The 13,457-nt window shown below is 55.3% G+C and overlaps 2 protein-coding genes across 3 annotated transcripts in view; both read right to left on the bottom strand.

Annotated features, from left to right (window-relative positions):
- Positions 1-7,604: 7,604 nt before the first annotated feature.
- Positions 7,605-10,293, bottom strand: CUNH19orf24 (chromosome unknown C19orf24 homolog). 2 transcript variants are annotated; one of them, XM_017834394.1, is made up of 3 exons: positions 10,028-10,293; positions 9,327-9,455; positions 7,605-8,747 (listed from the first exon to the last, which is right to left on the bottom strand). In XM_017834394.1, the coding sequence occupies exons 1-2, from the start codon at positions 10,276-10,278 to the stop codon at positions 9,338-9,340; spliced, it is 369 nt and encodes a 122-aa protein (XP_017689883.1). In that variant the 5' UTR covers positions 10,279-10,293; the 3' UTR covers positions 7,605-8,747; positions 9,327-9,337. The 2 variants fall into 2 exon arrangements, with proteins under 2 accessions (XP_017689883.1, XP_017689882.1); XM_017834393.1 differs by having other exon boundaries at positions 9,342-9,455.
- A 1,671-nt stretch (positions 10,294-11,964) lies between these two features.
- CIRBP (cold inducible RNA binding protein) overlaps positions 11,965-13,457 on the bottom strand; it is a 4,785-nt gene continuing 3,292 nt past the window's right edge. Inside the window, exons 7-8 of the mRNA XM_017834390.1 lie at positions 12,284-12,376; positions 11,965-12,120 (exon numbers count right to left, since the gene is read on the bottom strand). Of these exons, the coding sequence (XP_017689879.1) occupies positions 12,372-12,376 (5 nt within the window). The 3' untranslated portion in view covers positions 11,965-12,120; positions 12,284-12,371. The remainder of the gene's footprint in view (positions 12,121-12,283; positions 12,377-13,457) is intronic.

Here is a 13,457-nt window from a genome sequence, read left to right as displayed (position 1 = left end):
CCCCTTCCCACCCCTGTTTTAAGTCACAGAAGCGTTTGGTCTCTCCTGACCTCATTAGGGTAATTAGGAAACCTTTTGAAGCTGGGAGAATGGCTGCAAGCGGTGGGAAAGGAGGAGAGCAAAGAGGCTCTAAAGGAGCACGAGGATGGAGAAAGGGGGAGAAAAACATCTTCAGCGGCGAGGAGGAGGTGACCTGCAGCTCTGCTCCCATGGAAAGCTCCTTAAATTGCCTCTTTTAACAGGATGGAAATCCAAGTCCTGGTTATCCCTTAAGACTTGGGCAGCCAGGGAGCAGGGAAGGAAAAAGGTGGCGGGGCAGGCGCAGGCTGAGCTGAGGATTCTGCTTCCATCTCTGATCCACCGCTGCTTCCCTGGGTGCCCTTTGGCAAATCAGCTCTTGCTGTGCCTTAATCTTTCCTTCATTTGAAAAAAAGGCTCCCTACACATTTTTTTCTATGTGGGAAACACAGGCTTTGGAAGGAAGGGGCTCGCTCAGACTGCGCAGCTCCCAGGAAAACCAGGCTGCTCCCAGGGACTTCCACTCCTGGAAATCCTCCACCCTGGCAGTGGTGCCAAAGAACACCTTGATCTGAAGTCTGTTAAAGCCACAGGGACATTCCTGCCCACTTCAGACAGAAGGAAAAGGTGATTTTGAGTTGAAATCAGCTGCTTTCCAAACCGGCCCGAGCCACCAGGTAACACCTGCACACGCCCGGGTGACAGGAATGGGAACCTTCCTGAGGACACCCAGCCCTCCCCTTCCTCTGCTAAATGTGGAAACGCTTTCCCTGCCCTCATCTGAGCCAGTCGAGCAGCCCAAACGATGACTGTGGCGAAGCTAAACTTATCACAGGGATAAAACCTCCAGTTCTGAAGGAAAAACGCGCTATCGCAGCCCTTTGGAACCGATCACAAAGGGCACAAACCTGATACCTCCCTGTGTTCTGCAGAAAGAGGAGTTTGATGTGAGAGAAAAGCGGATTAAAATAACACTGGTGAAATAAAAGGATGAGAACACTCCACCATGTCCTGGTACCAGCGAGTCTGAGCCGCCACGTCCCCGGTCCCGCTGTGCCCCCGGCGCCCCACGGCCCTGTTTGGAGGGTCCCCATTACATGACGAGGCTTCCCAGCCACCCCTTCCTCCCTCCAGAACATCCCATGGGGAGCTGCTCCCCCGGGGTGTCCCCAGCAGACAGAGCCAGACTGCACTGCCAGCCTGGACTTCAGCAGAATCATGGAATCCTCAAATGGTTTGGGTTGGAAGGGGACCTTAAAGATCCTCCAATTCCACAGGCAGGGATACCTTCAACTAGACCAGGCTGCTCCAAGCTCCATCCAACCTGGCCTTGGACACTTCCAGGGATGGGGCAGCCACAGCTTCTCTGGGCAGCCTGTGCCAGGGCCTCCCCACCCTGAAAGCCAGGAATTTCCTCTTTACATCCAGTCTAAATCCAGCCACCTTTAGTTTGAATCCATCACCCCTTGTCCTATCTCAACAGGCCCTGCAACGTCACCTGGAGCTGGCCTCGGTGGCCCTCAGGATGTCCTGGGAGGAACAGCTGGGCTTTGCAGGTAGAGCAGCACTGTGGCCCCCCCAAAGCCTCAACCCCCCCAGCTGCTGCTCAGGCACTAAATGCCCGTCAGGTTTTCCCTGTCAGGAACAGCCTTTCCTGCGGTTCTGCGGGAGCGGGGGCGGCTGGGCTCAGCTCAGCCTGAACAATGAAATAATTGGGATTATTTTAAGTACGTGAGGTTTTATTCTTTAAAAGAGCGAGAGTAATTAACCACCGGAACGTATTAGCAGCATATCAGGGTGGTGGGAATGTTCCATGGCAGGGCTGGAGCCTCTCCAGGGAAAACCTTCTGCCTTCACCTCACGGGGAGCAGGACAAACCTCCCAGTGCTCTGTGGGGGCCGAGCACGACCCCGGAATGGGCTGTTCTGGCTGCAAACCCCGAGACCCCCATTGCCAGGCTCCCGTTAGCCAGTGGACGGGAGCGTTTCAAGGATCCCCAGGTGCTGCCAGCAGCAGTTCCCATGGATTCCAGCGCGGCAGCACGGAATCACTGCGGCATTGGGAACTTCCAGCAGGCAAGGGGGCGAGGGGGTGTGAGCTGGTGAGAGCAACACACTGTGAGAGTGTGTCCACACACCAGCTCAGCAGCATTTCAGTTCCATTTGCCAGCACTGGAAGGGACATTACGAACCTCTCCACACCCAGGAACCACAGTGACTGGGAGCAGGATGATCCTGGAATCCCGGGATGGTTTGGATTGGAAGGGACCTTGGAGGTCACCTCGTTGCACCCCCTGGGGATGTGCTCTGACCCCCCAGCCCCCAGTGTCCCACATCCCCACGCTAATTAAAGGGGCTGGGAATTGTCTGCAAACACCCCACCACGGGCAGGGGCTCTCGAAGCTCTGCTGAACCAGGACCTGTTCAGATCCACAAAATCTCACAGCCCGTGGAAGTGCTTCCACCACATCAGACCCAACATCCCCATTTTCTGCTGATTCCATCCTGCAGGTGCACTGAGGTTCCACCCCTCAAAACAAGTATCCCTGCACACAGATTTTGGCTCGTGGCTTTGATCCAGCAACGCAAGAAGCAAACCCTGGAGTGTGACATCCCAGGCACTGTCTCCAATTTAATCTTCAGGCCGTTTCCCCCCCTGCACACGCAGCCCCAAATTAGCATGTTCAGGAGCACAGAGCCCCTTTCATGTTTACTCATCCTTAGATTGCAAAAATTGTTGTGTGAATTCCTTCTCCAATTAGCTCTGGTACTCAAAAATAAAATATTGTTCCGTTGCCAGCACAGTTCTGATCATTCCTGTCCTTTATACTTTTATTCCCCGGAGTCACTTGAAAAGCGAGCGCTCCTTCCTCCTCCCCTGCAAAGCCCCTTGGAAAATTTTTAAAACAAAAAAACAACCAGCGATTCTAAAGGAAAGGCTTTGGTGGCTGAAGTGCCACTTCCATTCACCTTTCCATGATGGAAGGGAAAAAAATAAAGATCAGAAGGAGGATTTAGACAAAAAGCCAACTAAGTAAAGGTAATTTCTAATACAGAAGAATCTGCCCGTTGTGTAGAGGTGCTTTGTTGAGTGGAACAGAACAGACATCAGAGACTCTGCAGCAGGTTTTCAAACACTCCCAGCGTCTTTTCCAACACGCCACCCAATTCCACACCAACCCAGAGACACATTTTGGAGTGCCAGTGCCCATGGAATGAAGGTGAGGGAGAACACCCAGTCCCTGCCCACAATGAGCCCCGGCCAGAGGGACACGGGGGCAGAATTGTGAGTGCAGCTGAAAACAGGCACAGAGAAGTTCTGCTTCTGAGAGCCACCCACGGTCACCCCAAAGTCCCCAGAGCCACCCAGGGAGCGTATGAGCAATAAGTGGGACAGAACCTGGGACATCTTCCCTCAACCACCCTCATCTCCTCACCCACTGAGGGCTTGGCCCCAACAGGACCGAGAGCCCGACACGTTCACGGTGACAATCCCCACCCCAGAGGGCTGGCCACGGAGATAATCCTGGGATAGTCTGGGTTGGAAGGACCTTAGCCAATCCAGTCCAACCCCCTGCCATGGGCAGGGACACCCTCCACTAGCCCAGGGGGCTACAAGCCCCGTCCAACCTGGCCTTGGTTAATGCCACCTATTAAAACCAAGGTTTGGTACTGGAGGGATCCACCTCCATGGCAAAGAACTCTGAAATCCACCAATGGATCCTTTACCCACTCTGCATTTTTTACAGGTATTATCTATAAATATTCTACATTTCTTTCTTTTCCCTCCTTGGGTGACAGGAAGGACTTGGACCGACCAGAAAAATCACACACAGGCTGTTGTCACACACGATAACACGAAAAAAACACCCCACCCAAAAAACAACTCGATACACGAGCCCTGATTAAAAGCAGGGGACAGGGAGCAGGAGAGGAGCTGCCTGTGCCAGCCGTGCCCCCCGGGCGGAGCCGCAGCCGTGATTTCGCACTCCAGGCGAGAGCAGCAGTGAACAGGCTGCTGGAATCAAAAGAGCTCCCCGGCACTCCACCGGCCCGCAGCTCCCATTCCAGGCAAGGAAATTTGCATCCAAAGCATCAAGAGCACTTTACCTCGAGTTTAAAATAAATTCAGAGCAGATCCATGCCGCCAGCTTGTGTTTGTGACTGGAATCCCAGCCAGCGCCAGCCGGAGCCTCTCCCCAGTGAGAGCTCGGGAAGAGGGGATGGCACGGAGCAGGAGCAGGGATGGGAAGGTGGGGGAGGACAGCACAGCTGCAGCTGGTCCGGCACCATAGGCCACAGCAATTAGTGCTAATTGGGGTATCAGCCCCCTGAGCCTGAAAAGGAACGAGCACTGTCGCAGCTCCCACACAGACAGAGCTTGGAAGCACAAAACCATGGAATTATTTAGGTTGGAAAAGACCTCCAAGATCATGAAATCCAACCATTCCCCCACCACTGCCAAGGCCACCACTAAACCATGTCCCCAGGAGCCACATCCACGTTTTTTTTTGGACACTTCCAGGGGCGGTGACTCCAGCACTGCCCTGGGCAGCCTGTGCCAGCCTGGATCCCTTCCTTTTGGGGAAGGAATTTTCCCTAATACCCAGGCTAACCCGACAGGGTGATGCTGTCCTGCCCTCTTAGTTCATTAGCACTGCAGTTAATCTGGCCCAGCCCTGGGGGTGCTGCTGGGGCAGGGCTGGGTGTTCATGTCTGTGCTGGAGCTGGTGGCTCCACTCCATCATATCAGGGCATCTCAAAGCCTTGTCAGTCCCAGAGTCATAAAAATCCTTCCCAGACAAGTACTGACAGGGCCAAGTGAAACCCAGAGCAAGAGCCTCTGGTGCCACCGGGAGGGACCCTCCCCAGGCCCACAATCCCCAGGAGTCACCCCAAAACCTGCTGCTCCCCCACCCCGAGGCCAAGAGACACAGTCCCCAAAGGGCACTTCCCCACAGGGCACTTCCAGCTCATCCCAGGGAACTGCTCGGGGGAAGATCTGTCTTTCAGGGCACCAGGATTTGTCTCCAGCTTCCCCAGGTGCTGGCAGTGCCCTGGCAGCCGCATGTCTGGTCTGTGAGTGCCATCTACAGGGATCCCCTGTGCCCCAGCCCCTCGTGCTGCCCCCCAGCCCCACAGAACCCCACCGGCAACGAGGGTACGTCAGGGAGCAAACAAAACCCTCTTCCCCCTGGGTGCTCCAGCAGCAGAGCAGGCAGGCCCCGGGGACACGGCCCAGGGCAGGGTGGGACACGGGGAACATGGATTCCCATTTCTCAGTGCCACTGATCCACACAGCCGGAACGAGATGGATGAGAAGCAGATGTGAGAGGCAGGGAACGCCCTTGGTTTTGTTCTGGGTCTAATTCCCTGCAGGGAGGAGCCAGGACAGGGACATTCACGGGGCCCTGCAGCTTCCTCAGGAGGGGCAGCTCCAATCTCTGCTCTGGTGACCAGTGACAGGACCCAGGGAAGGGCTGGAGCTGTGCCAGGGCAGGGTCAGGTTGGATCTCAGGGAAAGGTTCTTCCCCCAGAGGCTGGTTGGCACTGCCCAGGCTCCCCAGGGCAGTGGGCACGGCCCCAAGGCTGCCAGAGCTCCAGGAGGGTTTGGACAATGCCCTGAGGGACAGGGTGGGATTGTTGGAGTGTCTGTGCAGGGCCAGGAGTTGGACTGGATGGTCCTTGTGGGTCCCTTCCAGCTCAGGAGACTTCACGATTCTATGATCCAGGGAACAGCCTCTCCTCCCCTGCTCCCAAATAAATAAAATGCATCTTGGTTCTTCTGCCAGGATGGCCCTCGCTGGGATTGTACTTGGTTTTCTATACAAGAAACTGAATTAATGTGAGAACAGGGAGAAAGGGAAGGGAGGAGACTCTAGAAAATTGAAACCAACTCAGAGATAATTGGAGAATCACAGAATCCCAGAATGTTTGGCTTGGAAGAGACCTTAAAGGCCATCCAGTTCCACTCCCTGCCATGGGCAGGGACACCTTCCACTAGACCAGGTTGCTCCAAACTCCATCCAGCCTGGCCTTGGACACTTCTAGATGTGGCACAGGGTGAGCAGTGGCCCTGAGAGCACACCGGGGACAGTGTCACTGTCCTGTGAGAGGGAGCAGCACAGGGGGAAAACACAACAACTCCGTAAATCCATGAACCCACCACAGCAGCCCCACGCCACAGAGGGAGGGGTGGGCTGGAATGCTTTATTCCACTTGTTCCAGGTACAAGGGAGGGGATGCTGCAATGACAGGAAAGCCATCAATGGATACAGGGCCAGTGGCATTTAAAGACAAATCAGCGATTCCATGGGAGGGTGAAACAGGAGCTGCTCCTCGTGGAGCTCAGACAACAACGTGCTCAGGGGCTGTTTATTGACTCCACGGCACCCACTCCCACCACAGGCCCCTCTCCCAGCACCTCCAGGGCTGCAGATCCCATTCCAGGCACGGGAACACAACAGGAGCACGTGGTGAGTGACAGAGCCGACCTCACTCCGCTCCTCTTCAATCCCACTAACCCCCAGAGGGCCCAGCTGGGCTGGGCAGATCAACACCCACAGCAGAGCACCCACAGAGCCTCCCAGAGCAGAGGGATCGTGTAAACTTCACAAATTTGGCTTTGGCTTAAACAGCAGCGACGGTTTGGAGGCCCTGTTTGAGGTTCCCTCTGACCCAAATCATTCAACATCAAACAAATCCTCCGCTCCTGCGAGGTGAGGAAACTTGAGAATTGCAGACCCCACCTGCCCAGCAAGAGAGGAGCCCAAGGAATGCTCAGGTTTAATCACTTCAGGTAAAGGAAGGCCCAGGAATGTGTTGGCTGCAGTGGACTGGGACAGTTGGGCTCATCTGGGCTCATCAGCACAAGGAATAACTTTCCAGAGGAACTGAAGAGCCAGGGAAGTTAGCAGCATGTGCAGCCCTGCAGGATCAGGGGATCCCTGACCATGGATCACACAGCTCCCATCATCCACAGGGAAGCTGTGGCCAGACTGAGCCATCCCAGTGATTCCCACAGGGAACCTCTGCCTGCTTCCATCTGCAGCAGCTCCATGAGCAGGGAGCACCTGGATCAGGTGTGACAGGATCCCAGTTGCAGGGATCCCAGGAAAGCAGGGCCCATCCAGTGCTGAGAGCACATGGCAGAGTGATTAAAAACATGTATCTGTGTATTTTAAAATCATTTGTGCACATGGGAGATGGAGCTGCCAGGGGGGTGGGATTTCTCCAGGAAACCTCCCCTGCCCTGCACGGAAAAACACGTCCCCTTGCACAGGATCCCACCAGGATCCCACCAGGATCCCAGCACTCCCTCCTCCACCTCAGGGGATCCTGGAGCACCAGCCAGACCCCAACACTTCCCTCTGTCCCCTCCTGCAGTGTCAGCCCTGCCCCCTGATCCGCAGGGGATGTGCAAACCAAAGGAATGGAGCCAAAGACATTCTCAATATTCACCTTAAAGGTGACTCAGGGACCTCCCTGCCCGCAGGGCAACTCCCTTGGCTGCTCCAAACAAAGGCACTGCCAGCTTGGGGTGCAAATGGGATTTAAGTTTCCAAGGAAGGGCCTGGACAGGAGCACTTGGCAAGCAGTTTTCACTGTTTTAGCAGCAGATCCACCCGACAGCGACCTCCTGACACATTCACCTTTGGTCCTACACAATCAGATCCCAAATATCCACACAATGGGCTGCAGGAAAGATCCCAGTTGAGTACCAGCAATGGAGTGAAACTCCAGCACCCTTGAGGAGATAACTCACAGTTCAGGGCTGTCCTGAATCACAGTCACAGGGGTCGGGGTCCCCTTTTTCCAGGCATCAGCTGCTCCAGGACACTCCTCACACCTGCAATTCAGGTGGTCCAACTCACACCTGGCTCTTCCCCAGGTGTCTCAAAGTCCAGACCCTGGCAGATGTCACACACGTGTCCCTGGTGTCACACACGTGTCCCTGGTGTCACACACGTGTCCCTGGTGAGCACACGTGTCCCTGGTGAGCACACGACTGGGGCTGGGCAGAACAGTCCAGGCACTCCCAGCCCCACAGACCACAGGGATGTGGCTCTTCTGGAGAAACACCCCTTTGGGTTGTGGCCCCTCTCATTCGTAAACATGTCTGTAAACCCGAGAATGACCCAGATTATCCGTGTAACTGCTAATCCTGCAAAATCGAACCCATTTAACTCATTCCCAAAGCTGTTCTGTCTGAGCTCTCACACCCCTACCCCGTTTTGTAACAGACACCCAGAGCTCTCCCAGCTCCTCCTGGGCTGGAGCTCATTGCAGAGACACTTTCCAAAGAAGTAACCTGATATTGCATGAAGGAAAGAGGGTCAGCCTGGAAAAGGAATCCCCTCATCTGATGCTTCCAGCTGACCCCTAGGGCTGAGACAGAGAGATATGAGCACCCTGAAACACCAACACCCTGGGCATGGCCCAGAGCTCGCATTTCACGGGCTGAGCATCATCCAGGAGCAGCACCTCAGCATCTCCCCGTGCAGTGAGCAGCTCCCAAGACACCTCAGCTCCGCCTTTCCCCAGAAATGTCCCCAAAAATGCATGTGAAGAAAACAGGTTTGGTCCCCTTTCCCCTGCCCCAGCCATGGAAGGGTTTGAACTGTTAATTAATAGTCACTGTAAGCAGATGTGAAACTTGAGCACTGGAGATTCCACTGGGCTTGGACCCTCCGTCAGTCCAGGCAAGTGGTGCTGCTGGTCCCGAGTCATCTGCAAAAACAAGGAAAAAAGGAGACAGCCAAAAATCAGGGGGAGCATGGACAGTGTGAAGGGGGAGAGCTGAGGGCTGGGCAGCTGCTGAGGTGCCATTCCTTGAGCTGACACTCCTTGAGCTGACACTCCTCCTCAGCTTAAAAGACCCTCCCCCAAAATCGAACCTATGGGGAGCATGGTTCTAGGGAAGCAGGAACGGATGTCCCAATGGGACTGGGAGTTTGAACTGGGATATGATTTGGAAGCAGCTCCTAAGCTGAAAAAACCCAGGAATTTTTGTTTTCCTGTCTAACACAGGGAGGCTCAGACTGGGTACAAGGGCTGCCTCTCCAACAGCCCTGGCGACCCCACAGCCATGTCCAAATCACCCAGGGACGTCCCTGTCAGTGAGACCTTTCTGGGTGAGAAAACGGGGAAAAGGGAGATGAATCCGTGTGCCAACACAGAGACCACACACAGGCGCTTAATTTATGCAGATCTGTTTGTAGGAGCCGTGCCAAAGCTCCCACGGCTGTAGGAAAGGCGCCTCAGCCCCTCGTGAGGAGAAGAGGAACACACAAAGCACACAAAACACACCAAACCCTCCCTCACCGCCGCAGGTTCCGCGTCTCGAACACGGTGTCCTCGTCGCTGTCGAGGGAGCCCAGCTCGATGTTCTCGTCGTGGCTCGAGAGCAGCCCGTACTTCTTCTGGGGCTTCTTCAACCTGAAACGGGTTTGGGGCTCATTCCTGGGGCCCTCGGACCTGTGGCTGAGGGACAGGGAGGGCACGGGGAGCTGTTGTCCCAGCGCAGGGACAGGGCACCGATCCGAGCCAAAGGGCAGAGCCAACGGGATCGATGGGAGGTGGTTTGTCATCGCTAATTACCCCGGGTAATTAACAGCGGTGTGGATTTACAGCAGCGCTTTGGACAGGCTGACAAAGGAATGCACAGGGGAGCAGAGCCCTGGCTGGCAGAGGGAGGGAGGGAGGGATGGAAGGGGGATCCAGGGAAAATGGGCACAAACCTGGGATTAGGAGGGGTCCGAGGCAGGCAAGAGGACAGTGGACACCGTGATCGGCTCCAGGGGGACCCAGATCAGGACTGGGACTGGCAGGGGCACAGTCATGGGGGGCAGGCACCGGGACAACCGGGACCAGGACAAGCAGGGACACGTCCCAGACCAGGGGGAACCAGGACTGGGGCGAGAAGGGCAGAACCCCGGGACAGGGGACACCGGGACCCGCAGGGACACGGACACAGCCCCGCCGGGGGTACCCGCCCCTCCCGCACTCACCGGAACGCCCGCAGCACGAAATAGAGCGCGGCCAGCGCCGACAGCGCGCTCAGCACATACACCGCCCGCCTCAGCACCGGCAGCCCCGGCCCCGCCAGCAGCCCCGGCCCGGGCGGGCGCTGCGTCTCCGGCGACGGCCGCGTCCCGTTCCCCGTGGCCGCTCGCGGCGCCTCTGTGCTGTTGGCCGGGCCGGGGGCGGCGGCGCGGCCGAGGGGCAGCAGGAGAATGAGGAGGATGAGGAGCGGCCGCATGGCCGGGCCGGGCCAGGCCGGGAGCGGGGCGGGAGCGGCGGCCGCAGGAAGGCGCCGGGACGGTGCGCTCGGCGCAGGCACCGCCCGGGCCCCGCGGAGCCGCTCGCGGGTTCCGGGGCTCCGCCGTTCCGGGCCGCCCCTGACCCGCTCACGGAGCCTCGGCAGGGCCGACATTTTGCTCGCAGGATCATCGCTGTCCCCTCACGGCCGCCGCCACCTCCGCGGGGCCGCCATTTCCCCCGCGCTGCAAGACCCCGTCCCTCAGAGCCGCCATTTTCCCCTCAGGGTCGTCCTTCCGCGCTCAGGGCCGTCATGTCTCCCTCGGGGCCGCCATTTCCCTCTCACAGCAAGACCCCCTCCCTCGGACCTGCCATTTTCCTCTCAGAGTCGTTCTTCCTCCCTCGTGGCCGCCATTCCCCCCTGAGGGCATCAGTTCTCCCTCGGGGTCGCCCTTTCCCCCTCACAGCAAGACCCTCAGGGCAGCCATTTCCCCCTCAGGGCCGTCCCTCCTCCCTCGGGACCGTCATTGCCCTTCCAGGGCCATCATTTCCCCCTCAGGGCCACCCTTTCCCCCTGAGAGTCACCATTTCTCTATCACAGCAAGACTCTCTCCCTCAGAACCACCATTTCCCCCTGAGTGTCACCATTCCCCCACCACGAGGGCCATTCCCGCCCCCGAGGTGGACACTGCTGGAAACAGGAGCGTTTTGAGCATTTCTAAACACCAGTCTTGTTCCTCCACAGACCCTCCAGGCTGACCAGGGCTCTGTCACTGCCCTGCACCACCACTCTGCTCCCAGATTTCTCTCAGGGAAGGGCTCAAGGTGCCCCGACACACAGGACTTTAAAAAGGGCATTTTTGTTAAAAATGGGTCACCCAAGCTCACACCAGATGTCACGTCAGCCACATGGCACCCAAACAAATTCCCAAGGATGCCACTTGGTTCTACATCCAGCCCCTGGATCCAGCAATTCCCTCATCTATCTGTGCAACACATCATCATTGCAGCGCTGTAATTAGCAATGCCAAAAATAACAGCACCTCCACCCAGGCTCTATTTTTGTATCTATTCATTATTCCTACCTGCACTAAAGGATCCCATTTAGGGAGGCCTTACAAAGCATTACTTCTAAGTATTTTCAGCTTGAATTCGTTTAAACTTTCACCTGACTATATTTTTCTCAGCAAAAATTCCACACTCTTGAGCTTTCATTGTATTTAATATCCTTCTGGGGCTCTTATTACTGGGAAATGATGTGTAAGGAGTCCTCAGGGCTCATGAGTGAGCACCTCACTTACCACCTCACCAAATTCCAATTTTATCCATTAAAAAAAGGAGAGAAAAAGGCAGAACAAAGCAATCAACTGTTAACACAAAATAATCGGGCAGGAGCAGCTGAGACCATCAGAAACTCACTGCCCTCACCCCTCACTCTGCCATACCCTGCCCAAAACAGTGTCAGCCTCTCCCAAGATAAATCCTACTAATTAGTGAGCTGCCACATTTTTGGAATTTAACCAAAAACAAGACCTTGTTTTCCATGAAGATCAGGCATCGATCTGCTTGGAGCCCCAACCACCACAGCACTGGTGTGTTCTGTGCTCTGAACTAGGCTGTGCACCAGTAAGTTTCTTGCCAGAAAAACATTCTTATGTTTCCCACGAAAGTACCACAGAGATTTGGGGTTTTTTTTTCCACATTGCAGTATTTTATTCTGGCTTAACTGACTTGTTCAATTGACCCATGTAAAAACAGCACCACCACTGCTCTGGGCTCTTCATCTCCCCACTGCACTCAGGGTCTGTCTGTCCTTCTCGGTCTTCTCTGATGCCTTTCGGTGCTGAAATGAAATAAAAGAGAATTGGAAGGGGGATAAAGATATGGGGACCCCCAAAAGAGGGTTAACTGGACCACTCGGAGCACAAGGCTGTGAAACAGGGACACACCAAAGCTTTTGGGTCAGGAAAAGCTCAGGGGGGCAAGGGGGGAAGAAGGGACATTACCTGGTTGGCAAACTCAGTCTGGCACCCCTGGAACGCAGCTCTGCTCCCTCAGGATCCGCTCAGGCTCCGGGCCGTGCCCCTGGTCCCTTCAGCCTGCCAAAGCAGAGAGGCATTAACAGGAACGCCGGGCAGAGGCTGCACGTCCCCCACCTCCCCCACACAGCTCACAGCGTACGAGGGTCTCACAAGCCATCGCTGAACCCATCACACCACAAAGCACAGTCTGGGAAAACTGTTCCGGGCCGGCTGCTGCCCGTGCTCAGCCAGCCCATGGATTGGATCCCTAAGCAGAGAGTTAACACTTGGACATGGCTGCTTAGGAAGTGTGGGCCATGGGAAAAAGTTAATGGCAACAAGTAGGATGGCAAAGAAAGCTACAATTAAAGTGAGCAACTTAATGAAGTCTAGGAAGAGTCTCAATAGATGAACACATATCGAGTCAGGGAGTTCGTTCCCATCTTGCTTCCGTACCTACAGCAAGACACGGCTGCATGCCCAACTCTGATCTGTGGAACCCAAGGTGTGCCACAAGCCAAAGGTTGCATACGGCATGGGTTAAACGTTTTTCCAGCAGCTGACCAAAATTGTCAAAAGGAATATTTCACAGGTACATTAGACTTTCAAATGAGCTCTCAACAAGAGGAAGGATGCGGACATGAGCAAAAGGAGTTACCTCGAATTACAGGACTATTTCCACATATGAACTAGCCAAGAGAGCAGCTCTCGTCTCAGAGGTTTCTGTTGGAGGCACAACACTTCTTTTCTCCAAGGACACTGCAGTTTCCATTTGCTAGCAAAGAATTCTTAGAACTTGTAAGCAATGACACAGCTACCTAAGCCCGGCATTCCCCTACATCGCACACGCGCTCGGCACGCAGGGAACAGCCCAGGGACTACAGCATCCCAGTGTAGGCTACAGCAGGTTTTGAGCACACATCCATTAGGCCTTCCTGACATTCCAGCTGCACTTTGCTCCTAACACACCCTCAGGTTTGTAGTTCCAGCCTCTAGACAAGTTTGACCGTTTTATGTGAAATTTGTTGGCCAATTCACATGTCAAGACCGATTTTAGGATTAAATTCCAGCACTTGGTCAATCGTCTGGCTGGCTCTGCCACTATCCCTAATCTTCTCCTCTGGCTCCCAGATTGTTCTTCGTCTCCAAGGGTTGTGTT

The sequence above is a fragment of the Lepidothrix coronata genome, unplaced genomic scaffold (assembly GCF_001604755.1).
Source record: "Lepidothrix coronata isolate B3197 unplaced genomic scaffold, Lepidothrix_coronata-1.0 Scaffold233, whole genome shotgun sequence".
In the NCBI taxonomy this organism is placed as follows: domain Eukaryota; kingdom Metazoa; phylum Chordata; class Aves; order Passeriformes; family Pipridae; genus Lepidothrix; species Lepidothrix coronata.
Note: the sequence above shows the minus strand (reverse complement) of the source record. Positions and strands in the feature narration are given on the sequence as shown.